The sequence below is a fragment of the Pleurodeles waltl genome, chromosome 5, assembly GCF_031143425.1.
Source record: "Pleurodeles waltl isolate 20211129_DDA chromosome 5, aPleWal1.hap1.20221129, whole genome shotgun sequence".
NCBI lineage: Eukaryota > Metazoa > Chordata > Amphibia > Caudata > Salamandridae > Pleurodeles > Pleurodeles waltl.
In genome coordinates, this window is record NC_090444.1 from 99,659,316 (window position 1) to 99,686,142 (window position 26,827).

At 50.1% G+C, this 26,827-nt stretch overlaps 1 protein-coding gene across 1 annotated transcript in view; it reads right to left on the bottom strand.

Moving 5' to 3' along the window:
• KCNK3 (potassium two pore domain channel subfamily K member 3) overlaps positions 1 to 6,902 on the bottom strand; it is a 232,407-nt gene extending 225,505 nt beyond the window's left edge. Inside the window, exon 1 of the mRNA XM_069233697.1 lies at positions 5,759 to 6,902. Coding sequence (XP_069089798.1) covers positions 5,759 to 6,041 — 283 coding nt within the window. The 5' untranslated portion in view covers positions 6,042 to 6,902. The remainder of the gene's footprint in view (positions 1 to 5,758) is intronic.
• Between the last annotated feature and the right edge of the window lie 19,925 nt (positions 6,903 to 26,827).

The following is a 26,827-nucleotide window of genomic DNA, read 5'->3' on the forward strand; positions in this document are numbered from 1 at the left end:
GCGCTATAGCAGTTGTTTTATTTTCTTCTCCATTTAATATAAACACTATAAAAATGTTTTACGGGTTTTTATATGATTAAATAATCTTTTTAAATGCTCCTACACTTTACTTTAGGGAGATGTCCACCCTGGTGGAAGACACCTCTGCAAAGGTACTAGTAGGAACTTCACACTCATAAATGTGTCTGAATTTGTCTCCACCCACTAGTTTTGCCTACAGCCAAGTCCTATTAACTGCTTTGGGGCCACCATTCAGCAGGTTTGTGGGGGTCAGGGGAGGGGGGATACTGAAATAGTTTATCCCCTTCCAGTGAGTGGAGAATACACACTATTTTGTTGGCTGGCGTATTTCATAACTCTTGCTACACTGTAGTTTCTTGAAGGTGTTTAATTAGAATACAATAAAAATTATAATAAGAAAGAGAGTAGGGCTGGGATCAAGACTGGAAGGCCTCGGGATTCAGGCACCTCCATGCGGCTTTTAAGTAAAACGTTGGGATTCGGCACTTTTCATCAGGCAAGATCTGCACTTATCATACTGCGTGGAAACTGTCCACGAGAAACACCAGAAGCTTTCAGAGTAACGTGGGGGATGTTGCTGGCACAACACACCAGACCCACGGGCGCGGCTTCCATTCGTGCAGCAGGTGCAGTGGCACCTGGGCCCAGGAGCCTGAGAGTCCCACGAACCCCTGATTATTGCTGTATTTCCCCGTCCAGGGACCTATTTCCTACCTTGCATTAGGGCCCATGACACACTGGCTACACCCCTGATAGGACGGCGCCTCATATTCAGTTTCACGGGTCCTTCCAGGCATCTTAAGCCCGGCCCAAGTCTCCTGCGAGCAGAACATTGCCTGGAAAGAATATTCGTTAAAAAACGGACATAGAAAGCAAATAAAAGCTCCAGAGAGAAATGTCCATTCGTTTACTGGCAGAGTTCAGACACACACACCTGTGCCCACTGACATCCACGTGCAGAATGTAGCCAGGTAGTTTCAATGAATCTTGTTATCCATTCATCGTGTGCCCGCAGCACACAGCACCCCCAAATATGCATCTCACGTAATGCCCTTTACTCCGAGCACACCGAATACAGCACCCCAGAGGCGCGCTGTGGATGTACCAATCCATCAAAACACCCCCAGTCTACGTCCCTCCACAGCTGAACCCCGCCTGCACCCACACTTCCCTGCCTGGAACCACCTTCTAAACGCACTAGCATACATCATTCCACTATCACGGAGCTCATTCTGCGTGACACTGCACTGTGCGTCCACTCACCCGCCCCTGGTGTGCACTCCCTCAGAGCCATGGACGTCATTTAGGGGTCGCCAGAAGTCGCAGCAGCGGCCGCCAACTTGGCCCTTGCGACCCCGGCACTGCCTCTGCGATCCCGGCACTGCCCCTGCGACCCCTGGCCTCAGAGGTGGCAAAATCAGTGCCAGGAACTCAGGGGCTAGTCGTCCTTGTGGACGTTGCTTGGGGGTCCGCTTCCTTGTTTTCAATCAGTTTTTGATTACACTAATAGTGAATAATATATCAGTCACTATTGGCGTAATAAAAAATGGAGTACAGTTAGCTGGAATATGACCCTCCTTGGTAGGTGACGTAACTAAATAAACACGTTTAAGTGTACGTTGTGTGCACGCTTTCTGGTGAGTGTGATTATGTAAAAGAGAGTGAGTGTATGAGTGAATGTGTGTTAGTGTAAACATATGTGTGTGAATGAAAGTAAAGATGAAGTGGCGTGTGCTTTCACTTCCGCTCCCCTGGCATTTTGATGAATCGTCGTCCATGCTCGGAGCTGTGCCATTTCTAAACCCACTCACACCCTTCCCCTCTAACTACAGGGCTGGTGCACAATCACTACATCTCACTGGGCTGGTGCCAACTCACTGCACTCATTACAAGGCCGGTGCACACTCACTACACTCACTGCAAGGCCGGTGCACAGTCACTACAATGCTGGTGCACACTCACTGCACTCACTACAAGACTGGTGCACACTCACTACACTCACTACAAGGCTGGTGCACAATCACTACATCTCACTGGGCTGGTGCCAACTCACTGCACTCATTACAAGGCCGGTGCACACTCACTACACTCACTGCAAGGCCGGTGCACAGTCACTACACTCACTACAAGGCTGGTGCACAGTCACTACAAGGCCGGTGCACAGTCACTACAATGCTGGTGCACACTCACTGCACTCACTACAAGACTGGTGCACACTCACTACACTCACTACAAGGCTGGTGCACAGTCACTACATCTCACTGGGCTGGTGCCAACTCACTGCACTCATTACAAGGCCGGTGCACACTCACTACACTCACTGCAAGGCCAGTGCACACTCACTACACTCACTACAAGGCCGGTGCACAGTCACTACAAGGCCGGTGCACAGTCACTACAATGCTGGTGCACACTCACTGCACTCACTACAAGACTGGTGCACACTCACTACACTCACTACAAGGCTGGTGCACAATCACTACAAGTCCAGTGCACACGCACTACATCTCACTGGGCTGGTGCCAACTCACTGCACTCATTACAAGGCCAGTGCACACTCACTACACTCACTACAAGGCTGGTGCACAGTCACTACAAGGCCGGTGCACAGTCACTACAATGCTGGTGCACACTCACTGCACTCACTACAAGACTGGTGCACACTCACTACACTCACTACAAGGCTGGTGCACAATCACTACAAGTCCAGTGCACACGCACTACATCTCACTGGGCTGGTGCCAACTCACTGCACTCATTACAAGGCCAGTGCACACTCACTACACTCACTACAAGGCCGGTGCACAGTCACTACAAGGCCGGTGCACACGCACTACATCTCACTGGGCTGGTGCCAACTCACTGCACTCATTACAAGGCCAGTGCACACTCACTACACTCACTACAAGGCCGGTGCACAGTCACTACAAGGCCGAAGCACAGTCTTACTACAATGCTGGTGCACACTCACTGCACTCACTACAAGACTGGTGCACACTCACTGCACTCACTACAAGACTGGTGTACACTCACTATACGGCTGGTGCACACTCACTACAAGGCCTGTGTACACTCACTACAAGGCTGGTGCACAATCACTACAAGTCCAGTGTACACTCACTACAAGGCTGGTGCACACTAATGACACTCACTACAAAACCAGTGCACACTCACTAAACCCACTACAGGGCTGGTGCACACTCACTGCAAGGCCGGTGCACACGCACTACATCTCACTGGGCTGGTGGCAACTCACTGCACTCATTATAAGGCCAGTGCACACTCACTACACTCACTACAAGGCCAGTGCAAACTCACTACACTCACTACAAGGCCAGTGCAAACTCACTACAAGGCCGGTGCACAGTCACTACAAGGCCGATGCACAGTCTTACTACAATGCTGGTGCACACTCACTGCACTCACTACAAGACTGGTGCACACTCACTGCACCCACTACACGGCCAGTGCACACTCACTATACGGCTGGTGCACACTCACTACAAGGCCTGTGTGCACTCACTGCAAGGCCGGTGCACACGCACTACATCTCACTGGGCTGATGCCAACTCACTGCACTCATTATAAGGCCAGTGCACACTCACTACACTCACTACAAGGCCAGTGCAAACTCACTACAAGGCCGGTGCACAGTCACTACAAGGCCGATGCACAGTCTTACTACAATGCTGGTGCACACTCACTGCACTCACTACAAGACTGGTGCACACTCACTGCACCCACTACACGGCCAGTGCACACTCACTATACGGCTGGTGCACACTCACTACAAGGCCTGTGTACACTCACTGCAAGGCCGGTGCACACGCACTACATCTCACTGGGCTGATGCCAACTCACTGCACTCATTATAAGGCCAGTGCACACTCACTACACTCACTACAAGACTGGTGCACACTCACTGCACCCACTACACGGCCAGTGCACACTCACTATACGGCTGGTGCACACTCACTACAAGGCCTGTGTACACTCACTACAAGGCCGGTGCACATTCACTACAAGGCCTGTGTACACTCACTACAAGGCCGGTGCACATTCACTACAAGGTCAGTGCACACTCACTACAAGGCTGGTGCACACCCACTACACGGCCGGTACACACTCACTGCACCCACTACACTGCCGGTGCACACTCACTGCACCCACTACACGGCCGGCGCACACTCACTACACGACTGGCGCACCTCCCTTTGGCTCTTCCCGTCAGAGCTGTGCAGGCGCTGGGCAGTGCATTCAGCGCTTTCCTGGGCGCGCCTCCCTCCCTCCTGCCCCAAGCACCTCACTGCCCGGACCACCACAGCGAGGGGGCAGCCCTTGCCCCTTTATTCACGGCAGGGGCACCGACATGTTTCTGTGCCGCTTGTCATCGGTAGGACTCGTTATCACTTGCACAACATGAGAACGAGAGTGCGGGCAGCGGTGGCCCGTGGCAGCCGCGGGGCAGGGTGGGGGCAGCTCTGGGGGCAACGAGCAATGCAGCGGACCCCACCCGGGGAAGGGACAGGAGAACAGTAAACGCACCCAGTATGTGATGCAAACCACGAGGCCCGCCTGCAGGATGTGGTGAGATGCCCTTCAGTGCCCCACACAGATATTCAGAGTACTGGGGTGAGTGGGGGCCTCCTGACCATTCCCCCCTCGTGCCGCAGGAGGGGCAGGGGGCCTCCGTCCTGCTGCTGAAAGCACCCCGCCCCCTCACCTCCAGCACTGGGTGCTTTCACGACGGAAATAATGAGCATCGAACATTAAAATGTGTGCAGGAGGGTCCAGTGTGAATGCACCCGAGGAAGCTCGTGGCTCCTTCACCCGGAGCAGCGGGGTACGCAGTTGACACCCGCACTTACGTCATTACACACAGTGTGTCAGCGACCCTCACTCACTTACTGAGTCCGTGGCCAGAACCCACTCCATCCAAGGACATGGGGCTGAAACTAACCCACCGCCCTCCACCCCCCGCCCCAGTGCCCGAACAGCCCTCAGGGGTCCTTCGAACGACACGGCAGGGCCAATGCTCCCACAGAAAGAGATAGTTGATTTAAGTGGACAGGGCCATTCGCAGCCTCACCGCTTCCAACACAACCCTCTGAGTTGCCAAGGACCGGGAGTCCAGAAAGTAAGAAGGATGGTTTGGGCGAAAACTGCTAATAGTTACCAAGATTAAGGATGGCCCGCAAGTGGGAAACTCCGTTAAACTCTACGGGGTTGACAAGACTGAGCAAAAGTGGGAGTAAGCGGAAGTGAGCCCCTAGGCTCCTGGTCACCCATAACTCTCGCCCCGTCCAAGGTCTTCCCATCCATTTATTCCAAACTATGTAAATAAAAAGTTTATTCAAACATGAGGTAAAATAAGTTTCACCAACTCCCCAATAACAAAGTCTGTAGGTGCAAAACATCACCAGAGACGTTGCTTCAACTTTGACCCTCTTACAAAAAGTAGAACCCAGACTGAGTCCACTTTGGGTTCCACTATAACCTCCAAACTAAATGTTTGTAAAAGTGTCAGCGCCACTCAGCACCACAGCCTGCTGTCTCACTGTAACACATAGAAACATTACACTACAGCACATAGAAACTTTAAGGAATGAACATAAAGCGCCAACTCTCTCTTCCACCCTGTGTTTTAGCATAGGACAGTGCTTTTCACACCACAGCCGGCTCTCCCGCTCCTCTCCGGGCGTTCCGACTCCCGCCCTCCCAGCGCCCGGTCCCCTACCTATGGTGGTGATGACCGTGATTGCGAAGTAGAAGGACCCGGCGAACTTCCACTGCACGCCCGCCTTGTGTGGCTTGAGCTTGAGGACCACCCACTCCAGCTCGCGGTAGTTGTCCGCCGTCAGGTTGTACTTCCTCCGCAGGTCGCCCTGCTTCTGCTCCAGCCGCCTCCTCTCCGAGGTCTCCTGCTCGGACTCCAGCGCGTCGAAGACGGCAGCGCCCACCAGCAGGTATGTGAAGGTGCAGATGATGAGGGCGAGCGTCCGCACGTTCTGCCTCTTCATGGTCCCGGCGAGGGGCTGGCTGCAGGGCGGGCGGGGGCCAGGGGCATGGTGCCTGCGACCGGAGCCTGCGTTGGGTGGCTGCCGGTGGAGCCCGCCTGTTCGCCGGCACGGTGGAGCCCAGGGGAGCTCTGCGTTGGGAGCTGTTCTTTTAGGTGGAGCCCACCTGTGCGCCGGCACGGGGCGCTGGCCGGTGGAGCCCGCCTGTGCGCCGGCACGGGGCGGTGGCCTGTGGTGCTCCAGGGAGCCCTGCGCTGGGAGCTGTCCCTTCAGATGGAGCCCGCTTGTGCACCGGCACGGGGCGGTAGAGCAGCGGGGAGCGGTGCGCTGGGAGCTGTCCCTTTAGGTGGAGCCCTCCTGTAGGCTGGCACGGGGCGGTGGCCGGTGGAGCCCTTCTGTGTGCCGGCACGGGGCGCTGGCCGGTGGAGCCCTTCTGTGTGCCGGCTGGCCGGTGGAGCCCTTCTGTGCGCCGGCACGGGGCGCTGGCCGGTGGAGCCCTCCTGTGCGCTGGCACGGGGCGGTGGCCGGTGGAGCCCTTCTGTGCGCCGGCTGGCCGGTGGAGCCCTCCTGTGCGCCGGCACGGGGCGCTGGCCGGTGGAGCCCTTCTGTGCGCCGGCACGGGGCGCTGGCCGGTGGAGCCCTCCTGTGCGCCGATACGATGTGCTGGCCGGTGGAGCGCTGCGCTGGGAGCTGTCCGTTCAGCACCACAGCTGGCTGGATCTCCACTCCGTGCTCAGTGCGCGGTGGGAGCAGCCGCCAGCAGCCTTGTAAGGCTGTGCGTGCTCCAGGAGGGGCGGGCGGCCCGGCCCACCCCGTGCAGGCACGGCCAGACCCAGCTCTGGTTTCATCCAACCGGCGCAGCGCTGGCTCTCATCAATCCCGGCGGCTCCCCCGACGCGCCGTTTAAAAAACATTAGGGCGCCTCTGTGGTGTGTGTGTGGGGGCGGAGGGTCCCTCGGGCGTGGGGGCGCAGCAGCACGTGCTGCCTGCCGAAGTGACACACTGCGACACAAGGCGGCGTCTGCGCGAGGTCCGAACGACTACAGGACGACTTGCGTGTCCAGGAACATGACCATGTGTTTTCGAAAAATAATAAAAATGACACTTCATTCAAAACTACTGTGGAAGTTTCTCATATATGATTGCAGCGCTGAGCGGGTGACTAATGATGGGAACAATAGAAGATGAAAAATAAGAAAACATTCAGTGCATGCGCTGCTGTTGCGGAGAATATGAGGCAGAGGCGTAGATGCCTTTTCTGATAAACTGTTGGGTGCAGGTGCTTTCAGTCGGGTACGGGGAGGTGTCTGTCGGATTTCACCAGGATTCTTTACACACACACAGACAAAAACGTGGCACACACACTCTCCCACTCTCTGCTTTGAAAGTCCTCAAAATATTGTGGTTTCTCTCTTCACACTCCGAACTTTGACCCCAGGCCCCTCTCATGCACCCCTTTCCCCGTATAATATATTTAAGGATCATATGTCAGCCTGATTATTGGAAAGTTTGAAGCTCACGTGCGCCCCCTCCCAATCTCACTGACCAACTACGCCCCTGACTTTAGGCTTGACCCTGGATGTTGACTTTGCCAAAGAAACAACTTGCACTGATAAGTTACTCTTTCCAGTAAAACGTCCACCGAGGGACTTGTAATGGATTGCAGACCTGCGCGTGCCATAGGTTCAATCTTCAAGGACTCCGGTGGGAAGCGGCTGCTTCCTGCTGTTCCTCTCCGGACACGCCCGACACATTCATGTTTTGTTCCTCAATCCCCCGAGGAAGGCTGGCCTCCACATAGGACAGTTTAAACCAAGAATAAAAGGAGCACATCTTTTATTTACAGTAAGGTTCAGTTATCTAATTAAAACAAGACAGCACAAAACTCAGAACTAAAAACACCGAGCCCTATTCCAAGAAGAAACCCTCATCTTTACTGGTCATTCTACTCAATATGATTTTCTGCTTAGTTTTAGGCTGACTGTCTTGAATAGCTTTGAACCCTTTTGGGATATATTTGTTAAATGCACGTATTTTATTAATTTATTTGATAGCATTGCAGAGCGTGAAAAACCCCAAAACTAAAGTAGCATTCTGACTAAATAAAACTTAACGAGTCCTGAAAGCAGAACAATGGAGTTAGCAGGATGTTTACTGTTCTCCACCTTAAAGACACTCATTTTACCTAAATTCGAGAGCACTGCTTCTGCCCTAGCTGCACTTGTCTCCTAAGGGAGGGAAGCTTGCACTCTTTCTGCCCTTGCTGCGCTTGTCTCCTAAGGGAGGGAAGCTTGCACTCTTTCTGCCCTAGCTGCGCTTGTCTCCTAAAGGAGGGAAGCTTGCACTCTTTCTGCCCTAGCTTCGCTTGTCTCCTAAAAGAGGGAAGCTTGCACTCTTTCTGCCCTAGCTGCGCTTGTCTCCTAAAGGAGGGAAGCTTGCACTCTTTCTGCCCTAGCCGCTCTTGTCTCCTAAAGGAGGGAAGCTTGCACTCTTTCTGCCCTAGCTGCACTTGTCTGCACTCTTTCTGCCCTAGCTGCACTTGTCTCCTAAAGGAGGAAAGCTTCCACTCTTTCTGCACTTGTCTCCTAAAGGAGGGAAGCTTGCACTCTTTCTGCCCTAGCTGCACTTGTCTCCTAAGGGAGGGAAGCTTGCACTCTTTCTGCCCTAGCTGCACTTGTCTCCTAAAGGAGGGAAGCTTGCACTCTTTCTGCCCTAGCTGCACTTGTCTCCTAAAGGAGGGAAGCTTGCACTCTTTCTGCCCTAGCTGCACTTGTCTCCTAAGGGAGGGAAGCTTGCACTCTTTCTGCCCTAGCTGCACTTGTCTCCTAAAGGAGGGAAGCTTGCACTCTTTCTGCCCTAGCTGCACTTGTCTCCTAAAGGAGGGAAGCTTGCATTCTTTCTGCTCTAGCTGCACTCATCTCCTAAAAGATGGAAGCTTATGCTGCTTCATCCCTAGCTCTGTCTCCTGAAGAAGGGAAGCTTGCAGTAGTTGTACTTGTTTTCTGAAAGAGGGAAGTGTGCACGGCTTCTGTCCTAGCTGTGCCTGTCTTCTGAAACAGGGAAGCTTGCACAACTTCTGTCCCAGTTGTACTTTTTGTTTTCTGAAAGAGGGAAGCTTGCGCTGCTTCTTCCTAACATGTACCTGTCTCCTGAAAGAGGGGGGCATGTGCTGCTCCCGCCCTATCTGTACCTGTCTTCTGAAAGAGAGAAGCTTGAGCTGCTTCTGCCCTTCCGGCACCTGTCATCTGAAAGAGGGAAGCTTGCACTACCTCTGCCCTAGCTGTACCTGTCACCTGAAAGAGGGAAGCTTGCACTGCTTTTGCTCTAGCTGTACCTGTGACCTGAAAGAGGGAAGCTTGCACTGCTTTTGCTCTAGCTGTACCTGTGACCTGAAAGAGGGAAGCTTGCACTGCTTTTGCTCTAGTTGTACCTGTATTACAAAAGAAGGAAGCATACGCTGTTTCTGACGTAGCTCTATCTGCCTTTTGAAATAAGGACGTTTGCGCTGCTTCTGACCTAGTTGTACTTGTCTTCTGAAAGATGGAAACTTAGGCTCTAGTTGTCCGTGTATACTGAAAGAGGGAAGCTTTCGGCCTGGCTGTAGCTGTCCTCTGAAAGAAGGATGCTTCCGCCCAGTGCTGTACCTGTCTTCTGAGCGAAGGAAGCTTGCACTGCTTCTGTCCAAGCTGTACCTGTCTTCTGAAAGAGGGAAGCTGGGCCTGCTCTGCCCAAGCTGTAACCGTGATCTGAAAGACTGAAGCTGCGCTGTTTCTGCTCTAGTTGTACTCATCTTTTGAGAGAGGGACGCTTGCTGTGCTTCTGCCCCAGCTGTACCCGTCTCCTGAAAGAAGAATGCTTGTGCTGCTTCTTTCCTGACTTCTGAAAGAGGGAATCTTGCGCTACTTCTGCTATAGCTGTACCCATCTTCTGAAAGAGGGAAGTTTGTGCTGCTTCTGCCCTAGCTCTGCCTGACTTCTGAAAGAGGGAAGATTGCCCTCCTTCTGCCCTCGCTGTACCTGTCTTCTGAAAGAAGATAACTTGCAGTGCTTCTGCCCTACCTGCACCTGTCCCCTGGAAGGGTGAAAGGGTGAAGCTTGAGCTGCTTCTGGCCAAGATGTACTTCTCTTGTGAACTAGGGAAGTTTGCGCTCCTTCTGCCCTAGCTGTACCTGTCTTTGGAAAGATGGAAGGTTGAGCTGCTTCTGCCTAAGATGTACCTGTCCTCAGAAAGAGAGAAGCATGCACTGCTTCTGTCTTTGCTGTACCTGTCTTTAAAACAGAGAAGCTTGCAGTGGTTCTGCCCTTGCTGTACCTTTCTTCAAAAGGAGGGAAGCTTGCATTACTCGTGCCCCAGCTGTACTTGTCTTGTGAAAGAAAAAAACCTGAACTGCTTCTACGTTATCTGCACCTGTCTCCTGAAAGGGTGAAGCCTGAGCTGCTTCTGGCCAAGGTGTACATCTCTTCTGAACTAGGCAAGCTTCTGCTGCTTCTGCCCTGGCTGTACCTGTTAGCTGTATCTGTCTTTGGAAAGATGAAATCTTGAGATGCTTCTGTCCAAAATGTACCTGTCTTCCAAAAAGAGGGAACCTTTAGCTGCTTCTGCCTAAGATGGACCTGTCCTCAGAAAAAGAGAAGCTTAGACTGCTTCTGCCCTTGCTGTACATGCCTTCTGAAAGAGGGAAGCTTGTGCTGCTTTGGCCCTAGCCATACCTGTCTTCTGAAGGAGGAAAGTGTGGTATTGTGCTGGTTGTGCCCTACCTGTGCCTGTGTTCTGAAAGAGGGAAGCTTAGACTGCTTCTGCCCTATCTGTGCCTGTCCTCTAAAAGAAGGATGCATCTGCCCTAACTGTACCTGTCTTCTGAAAGAGTGACCCTTGAGCTCCTTTTGCCTAAGATGTATCTGTCCTCAGAAAGAGGGAAGCTTGTGCTGTCTTCTGAAAAAGGGAAGCTTGCACTGCTTCTGTCAATCAATCAATCAATCATAGCATTTGTAAAGCACACTACTCACCTGTGAGGGTCTCAAGGCGCTGAGTGGGGAAAGGGGTTCCAGCCACTGCTCGAACAGCCATGTCTTGAGGTGTCTCCTGAAGGTTAGCAGGTCCTGTGTGTGTCGCAGGTGGATAGGAAAAGTGTTCCACGTCTTGGCGGTGAGGTGGGAGAACGATCTGCCACCAGCGGTTGTTCTGCCGATGCATGGAACGGTGGCGAGGGCAAGGTCAGCGGAGCGAAGCTGTCAGGTCGGGGTGTAGAAGGACAGCCGCCTGTGGAGGTATACTGGTCCGGTGTTGTGCAGTGCTTTGTGTGTGTGGGTGAGGAGCTTGCATGTGATTCTCTTGTTGATGGGAGCCAGTGCAGGTCTCTCAGGTGGGCTGTGATGTGGCAGTGGTGGGGGATGTCCAGGATGAGGCGTGCAGAGGCTTTCTGCATGCGTTGCAGTCTTTTCTAGAGCTTGCCGTGGTTCCTGCATCGAGGGCATTGCCATAGTCCAGTCTGCTGCTTATGAGGGCTTGGGTGACCGTCCTTCAGGTTCCGGTGGGGATCCATTTGTAGATCTTCCAAAGCATGCGGAGGGTGTTGAAGCAGGAGGAAGATTTGCTAGGTCAATGATAGCAATGAGTCCAGGATGAACTCCAGGTGGCGTGCTTGGTCAGTGGGTGTCGGTGCGGTTCCCAGTGTGGCAGGCCACCAGGAGTCGGCCCAGGCAGAGGGGGTAGAACCGAGGATGAGGACCTCAGTTTTGTCAGAATTCAGTTTCAGGCAGCTGTTCTTCTGTCCGAGTTGTACCTGTCTTCTGAAAGAGGGAAGCTTGTGCTGCTTCTGCCCTTCCTGCACCTATCTTTTGAAAGAGGGAAGCTTGTAGTGCTTCTGCCCTAGCCGTATCTGTCTTCTGAAAGAGGAGAGTGTGTTATTATGTGGTTCTGCCCTATCTGCACCTGTTTTTTGAAAGAGAGAAGCTTGCACTGCTCCTGCCCTACCTGCGCCTGTCTTCTGAAAGAGGGAACCTTGTAGTGCTTCTGCCCTATCTGTACCTGTCCTCTGACAGAAGGATGCATCTGCCCTAGCTGTACCTGTCTTCTGAAAGAGGGATGCTGGAGCAGCTTCTTCCCTAGCTGTACCCGTCTTCTAAAACAGGGAAGCTTGCACTGCTTCTGCCCTAGCTTTACCTGTTTTCTGAAAGCGGGAAGCTTGTGCTGCTACAGCCCTCGATGCACCTGTCTTCTGTACCAGGGAAGTTTGTGCTGCTTCTTCCCTAGCAGTACCTGTCTTCTGAAAGAGAGAAGCTTGCACTATTTCTGCCCCACCATACCTGTCTTCTGAAAGAAGGAAGCCTCTGCTGCTTCTGCCCCAGCTCTCTCTCTTGTGAATTAATTAAACTTGCTCTGCTTCTGCCCTAGCTGTACCAGTTTCCTGCCTTGCAGTTCTTCTGTCCTTGCTGTACCTATATTCTGAAAGAGGGAAGCTTGCACTACTTCTGTCCCTACCGTACCTGTCTTCTGAAAGAGGGAAGCTTGTACTGCTTCTGCCCTAGCTGTGTCTTTCTTCTGAAAGAAGAAAACTTGATCTGCTTCTGACCTACCTGCACCTGTCTCCTGAAAAGGTGAAGCTTGAGCTGATTCTGGCCAAGATGTACTTGTCTTCTGAACTAGGCAATCCTATGCTGCTTCTGCCCTAGCTGCACCTGTCCTGAGAAACATGGAAGCTTGAGCTGCGTCTGCCCCTGCTGTACCTGTCTTCTGAAAGAGGGAACCTTGAGCTCCTTCTGCCTAAGATGGGCCTGTCCTCAGAAAGAGAGAACCTTGGACTGACTCTGTCCGTGCTGTACCGGTCATCTGAAAGAGGGAACCTTGCATTGCTTCTGCCCTAGCTGTACCTGTCTCCTGAAAAAGAGAAGCTTGCAGTGGTTCTGCCCGTGCTGTACCTATATATTGAAAGAGGGAAGCTTGCACTACTTCTGTCCCTCCTGTACCTGTCTTCTGAAAAAGGAAGCTTATATTGCTTCTGCCTCAGCTGTGTCTATCTTCTGTAAGAAGAAAACTTGATCTGCTTCTGCCCTATCCACACCTGCCTCCTGAAAGGGTGACGCTTGAGCTGCTTCTGGCCAAGATGTACTTTTGTGAACTAGCCAATCATGTGCTGCTTCAGCCCTAGCTGTACCTGTCTTGGGAAAGACAGTAGATAGAGATGCTTCTGTCCAAGTGTTGCCTGTACTCAGAAAGAGGGAACCTCTAGCTGCTTCTGCCTAAGATGGACCTGTCCTCAGAAAGAGAGAGGCTTACACTGCTTCTGTCCTTGCTGTACCTGTCTTCTGAAAGAGGGAATCTTGTGCCCCTTCTGCCCTAGCTATATGTGTCTTCTGAACTAGGCAAGCTTATGCTGCTTCTGCCCTAGCTGTACCTGTCTTTGGAACGATGGAAGCTTGAGCTGCTTCTGCCCATAATGTACCTGTCTGTGGAACGATGGAAGCTTGAGCTGCTTCTGCCCATAATGTACCTGCCTTCTGAAAGAGGGAACCTTGAGATGCTTCATCCTAAGATGTACCTGGCCTCAGAAAGAGGGAAGCCTGCGCTGCTTCTACCCTCGCTGTACCTGTCTTCTGAAAGGAGGAAGCTTGCGCTGCTTCAGCCTTCGCTGTACCTGTCTTTTGACAGAGGGAAACTTGCGCTATTTTTGCCCTAGCTGTACTTGTGTTCTGTACGAGGGAAGCTTGCACTGCTTTTGCCCTATCTGCACCTGTCTTCTAAAAGATGGAAGCTTGCACTGATTCTGCCCTAGCTGTACCTGTCTCCTGAAAGGAGGAAGCTTGCGCTGCTTCAGCCTTCGCTGTACCTGTCTTCTGACAGAGGGGAAACTTGCTCTATTTTTGCCCTAGCTGTACTTGTGTTCTGTACGAGGGAAGCTTGCACTGCTTTTGCCCTATCTGCACCTGTCTTCTAAAAGATGGAAGCTTGCACTGCTTTTGCCCTATCTGCACCTGTCTTCTAAAAGATGGAAGCTTGCACTGATTCTGCCCTAGCTGTACCTGTCTTCTAAAAGAGGGAATCCTGCGCTGCTTCTACCCTCGCTGTACCTGTCTCCTGAAGGGAGGAAGCTTGCGCTGCTTCAGCCTTCGCTGTACCTGTCTTCTGTATGAGGGAAACTTGCGCTACTTCTGCCCTAGCTGTACCTGTGTTCTGTATGAGGGAAGCTTGCACTGCTTTTGTCCTACCTGCACCTGCCTTCTAAAAGATGGAAGCTTGCGCTGATTCTGCCCTAGCTGTACTGCACATGATATCTGAAAGAAGGATGCGTGCGGTAGTCCTACCCTAGCTGCACCTGTATTCTAAAAGAGGGAAGCTTGCTCTGCATCTGGACTAGATGTACTTGTCTTCTGAAAGAAGGACGTTTGCACTGCTTCTGCCCACAATGTCACTGTCTTCTGTAAGAGAGAGGCTTGCTCTGCTTCCACAGTGTTTGCACAAAATATCGAACAAAAAATATTGTGTTGCAGAAATATCGTGTCAAGAATATCGGGATCTCAGAAATATCGTAAACAGGTAAAAATATTGTTTTAAGTGTTGTTTTTAATATTGATTTAAAACATCTTGATGTAGTAAATATTGTTAACTATAATATGTTTTTTTTGTGTAAAATAATATGTATTGCATTGTTTTAATTTTTATTGTATGTGTTTATTTTTTTAATGTTTTAATTTTGCAAATATTTTATTTGATTGTTATGATTTGCCAAATGTTTTTGCTTTTAATTTTTTTAAATATTTGTAATTTTTTTTTATAGTGGCATGTTGGGTTAATATGGGATAACACTGGGGAGCTTTAAAAAATCTATTAAAATAATTGAAATTTTGAGGTAATTTTTTTATACGCACATTTTTTAATTATTGCATTTTTAAAGTTATTATATTTTTTTATATTTCCGAAATGTACTGTGAAATCAGATATATTTAAATGTTTTTTATACATTAAACATTAAATATTCAAAAATCTTTAATATATGTATGAACATTCATGAAAAAAGTATGTTTGTATTTATTTATATGTTTAGAATAAATCATTTTTTATTGGAATTGTAGTTATTGTATATCAAAATTTAACAATAATATTTAGGAAGAAAAATATTCTAATATAAAAAATATTTAAATTGTTAAATGTATTCATAAAATAGTTTTTAGTTTTTTTTTAAATGTTACAATGTAAACAATTATAAAAAAAGGTGAAAATATTCATTATAAATTTTGAATTTTTTATAAATAATAGTTTAATTTGTTGTGTTGTAATGTAACAATATAAAAATAAAAGATGAAAAATAGTTAAATGGATTTAATATGTAGTGTTATTTATGTAGTTGTATGGGTAAATTATTATATTGCCAGTAAAAAATATATTTTGAATTGGATTTAATTTATTTTATTTAAAATTTTACATTTTTACGAAGTTTGGTTATATTTTAGTGGAAATAGTAAATGTCATCCCTTTAGTGTTCAACACCTTCCTCAAATTGTTTTAGATTGGAGTGGAAATAGTAAAAGTCACCCTTTTACTGTCTAACACTTGCCTCAAATTGGTTTGGATTGGAGTGGGAATAGTAAATGCCACCCCTTTAGTGTCCAACACCTTCCCCAAATTGATTTAGATTAGAGCAGGAGTAGCAAATGTTATCCCTTTAGTGTCCAACACCTTTCCCTGCTTCCCCCTGCACTTGTTCTCCACCAGTCGTTTCAGACTGGTGAAATCTCCATGACAAGGCTGGCAGAGCACAAGGTTTTAATCAGCAGGGTGGTGTTGAGTTCAGCGCCGCGCTGGCTGATTACAACCAGGACCGCCGTCAGCCCGTCAGGATCTAGGATCCTGGGGGAGTCGGTGGTATGTTGGCGGGTCTGCCTGCCAACCTAGTAATGTGGCGGTCAGACCGCCACAGCCACATCGGTCTGACCGCCACTGCAAGTCTGTCAGTCTTGTGACCGCTAGACTTGTAATCCGCCCCTAACTGTTATGTATGTAGTGTTGCTCAAATGGGAATTTACCTTAAAAAAATGAAAGGCAAAAGACATTTGGCAAAACAGGAACAGTTGGTTTGATTAAAGGCAGCAGCAGGGAGAGCTGTACAGAGTTGGTGTCTGATCACTGTCTCAAAGTACATACGTTCTGAGCACCATTATCTACATTTCTCAAAGTGTCATAAAATAATTCTGTGCATTCTCTGGAGAAAGGAATTCAGGCCTAGTCACAGAGTCATAAATCTGAGCATCTGATAAAGTGCGCAGGTGGGTCTCGACCTAGTATGGACATAATGTAGGCCAGTAGGTAACATGTTGAGATGTCCGGCATGGGTAGCACATGATCACTGTGTGTTATGTGCTGTGTTCTGATTGGCTCAGTCTTTCTAACTTTATGTCATCTAACTTTTATGGTGTTTTGGAAAGGCGCACCCCTCTGACCAAATGGGTTTTACTGGGGCCAATCTCCCAGGACCATTGTGGTGTTGCTGCCTATATGGGGGATTGATCTGGGTTTTTCTTCTTCGCACGTTCGTCTACAGGTTAGGTGTCTCCCAATCTGTGATCTGTCAATCAGTTGCTTCAGGCCTAGGTAGCAGGACTTACCTGACCACGTATTTCTGACTCAGGGTTGAGGGGGAGATCACCTCGGGTGGATTCGACAACAGTGATGGGAGTTTGTTGTTATGCATACACATATCATAGTGTATATTGACATAGTTTATAGCAATATTAACAGTAATTTGGGCCTGTAAGGTATTGTACGGGTGGGCATTTATCATTTTTGTTACAGGTTTGTGTTTTCAAACTATTTTAGTGGGAAGTTACTGTTATCAAGTTTTTCTTTTAAGGAAGTCTGTTTTGCTTTGCTATTAACCAATAATGTTTACGTAGATTCCCTTATTTTTTGGGTTTTCTGGGGTGGTTCTTTTTCGAAAATATTTTTTCAGGTTTTCTTTGTTGAACCTACAGGCTTCGTATTGTTTTTGTCTTAATTATCAATACTTTTGTGTTTTTTGGGGACTTTTGGTATTGGTTTCCTTCTTTTTCTGGTGGATTACTATTGTTTCCTACATGGATTTGGCAAGAGATCTGCAGCTACTGAACTGTACGTATTATTTTATTTATTTTCAGTCAGAGAGAAGTGTTATATTGCATTGTTTATGTTATGTTTAAGCTCAACAAGTTTTATTGTTTGATTATGTGTTGTATTTATTTGATATTATGGATTTCATTTGTGTAACAGGGCGCCTCCGGACGCCGGTTCTTTGTCGGAGCGAACAACTGCCGGGGGATACCCCGGGGGCACCCGAGGGATTCCTGACGTGATGACGTCCAACGTCATCCGTCAGACAAAAACAGGAAGGACGGCCGACGGAGGAGAAGCGCCGCGCGACCCAGAGAGAGACGCCGACGTCAGGGAGAGCCGGAGAGACGAACACCACGGACCGCCAAGAGAGAAGGGAAACCCCGCCGTGGACGAGGAACAATGGACGGAGAGCGGAAACCCTTGGGCGCCTCCCGCCCCTGCCGAGACGAAGTCGGGAGATCCCCTACAAGCCGGCCGCGTCCCTGGAGGGGCGTGGCCAAGCCAGGTACGAGCGTACCGGGGCTGGGACTGGGGTTCTGGGTGGTTGGCTGGGTTTAAGGGGGCTAAGAAGGGAGGGCTGAGGTCGTGTAGGGAAGGGGAGACAATTTGAACAGGACCACAGTTAACTGAAGAATAACCACACAAGGACCGTACCCAGACCAGTGAATAAAACTGTAAGGGGGTCACAGAAAGGGCACAACGAAAGGAAGTCACAAGAGAAAAGTAACCCCACATTCCTCCACCTCCACAGAACCCCCCCCCCCCTCACTCCTTACTAACCCCAATTAACCGTATATAAATAATTTTCCCCACTTACCTGTTCCTTTCTCCTTCTTTGTTTTGGGAAATCCTGGGGCCATGAGAGCCGGGTGAACAAGACCTCTCCCTCCGAACCGGACCAGGCCGTCCCGGGAACACCAAGGAACCCTGAAAAGAAAAGGGACTTATATTAGTTTTGGACTTGGAATATAACAGTTTGGCGGAAAAGCTAGTGCTACAATCCCAGCGAACAAGAAAATAAACGTACTACACCCTTAAGTGCCGCGTCTGTCACCTTCTTCCAATATCCCCTCGACTCGGGATAAAAGACCCCGTCACAGTGGTGTCAGAAGTGGGATATTGGAATAGGCGACAGAGACTTCCCAACCATGGAGGAGAAGTGTACCATATCCGATATGATGCAACAGTTGGCCTCTGGACAAAGACACCTACAATTAGTGTGGGAAGAGCAACAAAAAGAGGCCAAGTTGGAAAGAGAGGCACTTCAAAATGCCCTTAAGAGTCAGGCCACCATAATGGCCAACAACCAGTTGGTTCATGAAACCGCCATTAAGAATCTCACAGATACCATCGCTGCTACCCGCGTACACCCGAATGTGCCCAGTTCGGTCTTACAACGATATCAAGAAGGTGAAGACCCCGATGCCTTTTTCACCAATTTTGAACGAGTTGCTACTTCCGCTACTTGGCCTCAGGAGCGATGGGGCCAATATATCGCCCCCTTATTGACGGGGACTCTCCAAGCCGCCTATTAAGCGGTAAACCCCGGTGGAATAACCCCCTATAAGAATATTAAAAAGAGCATCTTAGAACGGGTGGGTTTTGATTCTGAACATTATCGCGTCCGGTTTAGAAAAGCTAAGTGGGGGCCCAACGAAAATCCCCGGGCCCTATATTTTAGGATCAAAGATCTGGGTCTCAAATGGTTGGGTCCCATAGGGACAAATCGGGAAGACATTATTGAGATCGTGCTCTTAGAGCAATACCTGGACGCTCTGCCTCCGTCTACACGCAACTGGATCAAACAACATCCAAACCCGGATACCAATACTACCATCGTGTTGGCCTGCGCATTTCATCGCTCCCTTGAGTTCAAAGTAACCCCCCCGATCAACACCTAGTCCCCTGCGTCTGGGTTCGGGAACATCCTCGACAGTGGGACGAAGAATCAATGAGGACATAGGGAAAACCCGGGGACTGGATAGGCCCTATATACAACAACCTCAGTGTTTCAGTTGCGGGGAATGGGGCCACATAGCTCGAGGTTGCCCCCTGAAAACAGAAAAACCGGAACCCATGGAAATAGGGGTCACTAGGGGAAGAGTCTTTTATACAGGGAGAAGAGACACCCCTTATAAAAAGAGACTGATTATCAATGGGAAAAGCACAGTGGCCCTCATCGATTCAGGGTGTAGCCAATCTGTGGTCAGGGCCGGGTTGTTCGACGCACATTACTATACTTCGGGACTCACGGTATCAATCTGTTGTATCCATGGAGAAACCAGAGAATATCCCCTAATCTGGACAACCCTCGCCTGGGGAGGAAAAGAAATACCCATAAGAGTGGGTTTAGTAGAGCAACTGGTTGAAGAAGCTATTATAGGAACTGACTTTTCGGAATTCCCGCAACTCCTAGACAGCCTTAGACAGCTCGAAGAAACTAACAACTGGTGGAAGGACGCTCCTTTCTCCAATATGCCTCTATCACCTCCGAGAGTATGACCTAAACTCTCCCGGAAGGAGAAAAGAATAATTAAGAAAGCCTATACCCAAGACCACTCCAGCAGGCCCCGGGTAATTACAAAGGTCCTCGCCCTCACTGCTCTTCCCAGCTTCCGGACTTCTCAAAGAGAAGACCCCAGTTTAATTCATGCATGGAAAAGTGCACGGCCACGGAACCCCCAGGATAAGGGTCCCTCGTTCACCATAGTTAAGGACCTATTATACCGAGTCACTTACAAAGACCAAGACGAAAAGAAACAGTTGATAGTTCCAGAACCTTATAGACAACAAGTTCTACACTTAGCACACAGCCAGCCAGGGGGGGGACACTATGGGAGGGAGAAAACAGAGGAGTATTTGTTGAGGAAGTTTTACTGGCCGGGGGTATTTTCCCAGATTAGGAAGTTCTGTCAACAATGTCCAAAATGCCAATTGATTGACCCAGGCTCACGGAGAAAGGCCCCTTTACAACCCCTCCCCATCATTGATGTCCCCTTCTCCAGAATAGGGATGGACCTCGTTGGCCCTCTTCTGCCCTCGTCGAGAGGCTATCGTTATATATTGGTATTAGTGGATTACGCCACGAGATACCCTGAGGCTATTCCCCTCTCTAGTATTAACACCAAGAGTGTTGCACACGCCATGATAGGGTTCTTTTCCCGAGTTGGGTTTCCTCGAGAAATCCTAACAGACCCAGGTACCCAATTTATGTCCAACCTGATGACACAAATATGTCAGCTATTGGGGATTAAACAGTTACGGACGTCGGTCTATCATCCACAAACCGATGGTTTGGTGGAGAGATACAACCGTACCCTCAAAACACTACTAAAGAAAGCTATCTCGGAGACAGGTAAGGACTGGGATAGGAAACTCCCCTTAGTATTATACGCAATCAGGACACACGAACAAGCCTCTACGGGCCATAGTCCGTTTGAGCTGTTGTTTGGGCGACAACCACGGACCCTACTAGATATGGCCGCTGAGATGTGGGAAGAAGAAGACGGGGAAAAAACCATTCTAAAATACGCCCGTGAGTTAAAAACCCACCTGCATACAGTATGGGAAAGCGTAAGGGAACACATGGAGAGGGCCCAAGACAAGCAGAAAAGGAATTATGATCGGAATACCCAATTGAGGTCCTTTTCCCTAGGAGATAAAGTGCTAGTTCTTCTTCCCAGTTCAGACAACAAATTGTTGGCCAAGTGGCAGGGACCCTACACCGTAACAGGACTAGTAACCCCCGTAACTTATAAAATTCAGCTTAACGATACCCTAGGTCACAGATCTTCCATGTTAACTTATTAAAAAGATGGGAAGAACCTCCGAACGACCCAAGGCATGGCTGCCTAGTTAATACCGTTAAGGAGCTAGAGATAGGGTGGTGCCCCACTGATCCCCCTAGCGAGAGGGAGGTTCCTGTCATTAATACAGAGATCTCGATTCAACAACATAGACAATTGAAGAATCTCTTCGATAAACACGTTCGGGTGTTCTCCTCGATACCCGGTAGGACACGATTGGTACATCATCAAATCCTCACACCACCTGGGAAGACCGTACGACTAAAACCTTATCGTATCCCTGAAGCTAGGAAAACCCTCGTAGAAAACGAAATCGAGAAGATGTTGGATCTGGACATCATAGAACCCTCCCACAGCCCCTGGTGTTCGCCCGTGGTATTGGTGCCCAAATCTGATGGGTCTATACGTTTTTGTATTGACTTTAGACAGGTCAATTCCATATCACAATTTGACACATATCCTCTTCCAAGGATAGACGAGCTCTTAGAAAGATTGGGGAAAGCGAAATACATGTCTACCCTTGACTTGACGAAGGGATATTGGCAGATCCCGTTGGGTCCCGAAGACAAGGAAAAGACGGCTTTCGCTACTCCCTCAGGATTGTATCACTTTAAGGTTCTCCCTTTCGGGTTACATGGCGCCCCCGCCACCTTCCAACGTCTCATTGACACCATATTACGACCTCATACCAGATACGCGGCGGCCTATCTGGATGACATCGTTATTTTCAGTGAGACCTGGGAAGACCACGTGGTCCACATAGACCACATCTTCTCGCCTTTAGGGAAGACTGGACTGACAGCCAACCCCGCCAAGAGCCGACTGGCTTTTAGTGAGATCTCCTACCTGGGTTATCACATTGGCAACGGTATACTTCGACCCCCAAAGAATAAAATCGAAGCCATCCTACACACCAATGCTCCCACCACGAAGAAGGGAGTTCGTTCCTTTTTAGGTCTAGTGGGGTACTATCGAAGGCTCATTCCCCACTATTCCAGTTTGGCTGCCCCCCTAACCAATCTTTTAAGAAAAGGACAGCCCAACAACATCCCACAACTAGACCTGACTCAACTTCATAGTTATCATACCTTGCAAAGGTGTCTCACCACTCAACCGATATTGAAATGTCCTGAGTTTGACAAACCCTTTCATCTCCAAACGGATGCCTCCGATGTGGGGGTAGGGGCCGTTCTTTTTCAAAAGGATGAAGACGGCGTGAGCCATCCCGTCGTCTTTATTAGCCGTAAGCTGTTTCCCAGGGAGCAAAGATACCCCATTATAGAGCGGGAATGTCTTGCCATTAAGTGGGCTATCGAAAGTCTCCAATACTATCTTTTGGGCAGACCTTTCCTACTGTATACGGACCATGCACCCCTTACGTGGCTCTCAAGATACAAGAATACCAACAATCGTATATTGAGATGGTTCATAGAACCTTTCTCCTTCCAGGTTTGCCACCTCCCTGGTGACCTTATGGGTCAGGCTGACTATTTGTTCCGGTTTCCGGATCTGCTGGGGCTCGATCAGCCCCATTCATGTGAGGGGATGTGTAACCGGGCGCCTCCGGACGCCGGTTCTTTGTCGGAGCGAACGACCGCCGGGGGATACCCCGGGGGCACCCGAGGGATTCCTGACGTGATGACGTCCAACGTCATCCGTCAGACAAAAACAGGAAGGACGGCCGACGGAGGAGAAGCGCCGCGCGACCCAGAGAGAGACGCCGATGTCAGGGAGAGCCGGAGAGACGAACGTCACGGACCGCCAAGAGAGAAGGGAAACCCCGCCGTGGACGAGGAACAACGGACGGAGAGCGGAAACCCTTGGGCGCCTCCCGCCCCTGCCGAGACGAAGTCGGGAGATCCCCTACAAGCCGGCCGCGTCCCTGGAGGGGCGTGGCCAAGCCAGGTACGAGCGTACCGGGGCTGGGACTGGGGTTCTGGGTGGTTGGCTGGGTTTAAGGGGGCTAAGAAGGGAGGGCTGAGGTCGTGTAGGGAAGGGGAGACAATTTGAACAGGACCACAGTTAACTGAAGAATAACCACACAAGGACCGCACCCAGACCAGTGAATAAAACTGTAAGGGGGTCACAGAAAGGGCACAACGAAAGGAAGTCACAAGAGAAAAGTAACCCCACATTCCTCCACCTCCACAGAACCCCCCCCCTCTCACTCCTTACTAACCCCAATTAACCGTATATAAATAATTTTCCCCACTTACCTGTTCCTTTCTCCTTCTTTGTTTTGGGAAATCCTGGGGCCATGAGAGCCGGGTGAACAAGACCTCTCCCTCCGAACCGGACCAGGCCGTCCCGGGAACACCAAGGAACCCTGAAAAGAAAAGGGACTTATATTAGTTTTGGACTTGGAATATAACAGTTTGGCGGAAAAGCTAGTGCTACAATCCCAGCGAACAAGAAAATAAACGTACTACACCCTTAAGTGCCGCGTCTGTCACCTTCTTCCAATATCCCCTCGACTCGGGATAAAAGACCCCGTCACAATTTGTTTTTAAGCTGGTTACTTGGTTAGAATTATATACACACATTTTATTATTAATAATAATAATTTTACTATATCAATGATTCTTAATTTAAATATTTTCAAATGTTTTGCAAAGATGTAATAACATATTTATATTGTTATTGAAAAACATGTAGTTTTTGTTGTGTTAGAGTGTAACTTAATTTTTGAGGTTTTTTTGTTGGTTAGTATTTATTTTAGAGAATAGATTTGGCAATTATTGCTAAGTAGTCTAGTCCTTTGTTATTTATGAAATGTTTATTTTACTTTTCAGCATGTTGTACTTTCTTTTAGTTTGTTTGTTAAGCTCAGGGCCAATTTTGGTAACAAATTGCTCTATTCTAAGCTCATGGTAGCTTTATTCTTTTTCTAGTGTTTCTATAAATTTGTTTAATATAGGTTGAGTTCTGCCTGGTGTGGATTGGAAGGCATTATGGGGGTCATTCCGACCCTGGCGGTCAAGCACCGCCAACAGGCTGGCGGTGCTTCCTGGGCCATTCTGACCGCGGCGGTAAAGCCGCGGTCAGAAAAGGGCAACCGGCGGTTTCCCGCCGGTTTACCCCTGGCCCAAGGAATCCGCCATGGCGGCGCTGCTTGCAGCACCGCCATGGGGATTCCGACCCCCTTCCCGCCATCCTGGTCCTGGCGATAAATACCGCCAGGAACAGGATGGTGGGAACGGGTGTCGTGGGGCCCCTGGGGGCCCCTGCACTGCCCATGCCACTGGCATGGGCAGTGCAGGGGCCCCCTCACAGGGCCCCATAATGATTTTCAGTGTCTGCAAAGCAGACACTGAAAATCGCGACGGGTGCCACTGCACCCGTCGCACACCAGCAACTCCGCCGGCTCCATTCGGAGCCGGCTTCATCGTTGCTGGGCCTTTCCCGCTGGGCCGGCTGGCGGCCTTTTGGCGGTCGCCCGCCGGCCCAGCGGGAAAGCCAGAATGGCCGCCGCGGTCTTTTGACCGCGGTGCGGTCATTCGCCGGTAACCTATGTCTTTCTTCCACTGCATTGTTTGTTTTAGCTTCCTATGCAAGGGTGTTGTCATAGACATTCCACCATGGTATCTGGAATGTGGCTTGGGGTCTGAGTCCTGACCAATGCAGTCTGCCAATCCATGTGTCCTCGAATTAGTCCATTAGGGGACTCAGGGCCACATTATGATTGCGGCGGTCTGACTGCCGGAACGCCAATATGATGGTGGGGAGGCAGCCGGCAAGTCGGCAGCCTTCCCACTGCCGTATTACAATGGTTCAGTTGGGCTGACCGGCGGAAACTGTGTGACGGCATTGGCTCTCAGAGAGAGCAGAGGCCAAAGCCGTTGCACACAGCACACTCAGAATACTAACTGTGTGCCAAAGCAGACAGCGCACATTCCGAGTGTGCTGACAAGGAGGACATGGGTGTGGGCAGTGCAGGGGCACCCCTGTAGCCCAAACTCTGCCTTTCCGCCAGCCTTCAAAAAAGGCTGGTGGAAAGGAAAGTTGTGATCAGCAGAGCAGCACCGCCATGGGTACCACCATGCTTGTCCAAAGCTTCCTGCACCACTGGCGCCGCAAGAGCTATGATCCTGGCAGTGTGAGTGTTGTTGTGGAGGTCCAACTGCCAGCATTGTAATCTGGGGGGCGGACGGCCAGGGATGCGGTGGTCCGAGTAATCAGGCCCTTAGTTTGTTTTCATTTTATTGGTAGAAAGGGTTTTTATATTAGTAAGTTGTAGTGGTTCACTACCTCTGTGACAGGAACATAGGCTAGTGCGATATTGTTTTTAATTTCAAAGGCAAACGGGCTGTTAGTGGCATATTGTGCACTGAGGGCCCTATTACAAGTCTGAAGATCTGACCACCATGACTATGGAGTCTCAATCAATCAATCAATCAATCAATCATTTGTAAAGTGCGCTACTCACCCACTAGGGTCTCAAGGCGCTGATGGCGGGGGGAGGGGAAGGATTGCTACTGCTCGAATAACCAGGTCTTGAGGCGTTTCCTGAAGGTCAGAAGGTACTGGGTCTGTCGTAGGTGGATGGGGACGGATTTCCAGGTTTTGGCGGTGAGGTGGAAAAAGGATCTGCTGCCGACTGTAGTTCGATGGATGCGAGGGACGGTGGCGAGGGCGAGGTTGGCAGAGCGGAGTTGGCAGATGGGAGTGTGGAAGATGAGTCGCTCGTTGAGGTAGGCAGGGCCCGTGTTGTAGAGAGCTTTGTGGGCGTGGATGAGGAGTTTGAAGGCGATCCTCTTGTTGACGGGAAGCCAGTGTAGGTCTCTGAGGGGGGCTGAGATGTGGTCACGGTGTGGGATGTTGAGGATGAGGCATGCGGAGGCGTTCTGTATACCTTGCAGTTTCTTCTGGAGCTTGGCCGTGGTTCCCGCGTAGAGCGCGTTGCCGTAGTCCAGTCTGCTGCTGACAAGGGCGAGGGTGACCATCCTTCTGGTTTCGGTGGGGATCCATCTGAAGATCTTGTGAAGCATGAGGAGGGTGTTGAAGCAGGATGGCGAGATGGCGTTGACTTGCTGGGTCATGGTGAGCGATGAGTCTAGGATGAAACCTAGATTGCGTACGTGGGTGGTGGGTGTTGGTGTGGTTCCTAGAGTGGCTGGCCACCAGGAGTCATCCCATGCGGAGCAGTTGGAGCCGAGGATGAGGATCTCTGTCTTGTCCAAGTTGAGTTTGAGGCGGCTCTTCTCCATCTAGTTGGCAATGGCATGCAGTCCTTCGTGGAGGTTGGTTTTGGCAGTGGTGGGGTCTTTTGTGAGTGAGAGGATCAGCTGGGTGTCGTCGGCGTAGGAGACGATGTTGAGGTTATGGGATCGAACGATGTTGGCGAGTGGTGCCATGTAGATGTTAAAAAGGGTTGGTCTGAGAGAGGATCCTTGGGGAATGCCGCAGATGGTCCTGGTGGCTTCAGACAGGAAGGGAAGGAGGCGGACTCTCTGAGTTCTGCCAGAGAAGAAGGATGTGATCCAATCCCGGGCCTTGTGGTGGATCCCGGCATCGTAGAGGCGAGTGCAGAGGGTGTGGTGACAAACGGTGTCGAAGGCAGCCAAGAGGTCCAGGAGGATGAGGCCAGCGGTTTCCTCTTTGTCGAGCATGGTCCTGATGTTGTCGGTTGCGACGATGAGGGCGGTCTCGGTGCTGTGGTTCCTACGGAATCCAGATTGGGAGATGTCCAGCGTGTTGTTATCCTCCAGGAAGCGGGTCAGTTGGCCGTTGATGATCTTCTCGATGACCATCGCCGGGAAGGGAAGGAAGGAGATGGGCTGGTAATTCTTGAGGTCTCCGGGGTCTGCTTTGGGTTTCTTTAGCAGGGCGTTGACTTCGGCGTGCTTCCAGCTCTCGAAGGAGCTATTGATGATCATACGGAGTTGGGGGGAGATGATGGGG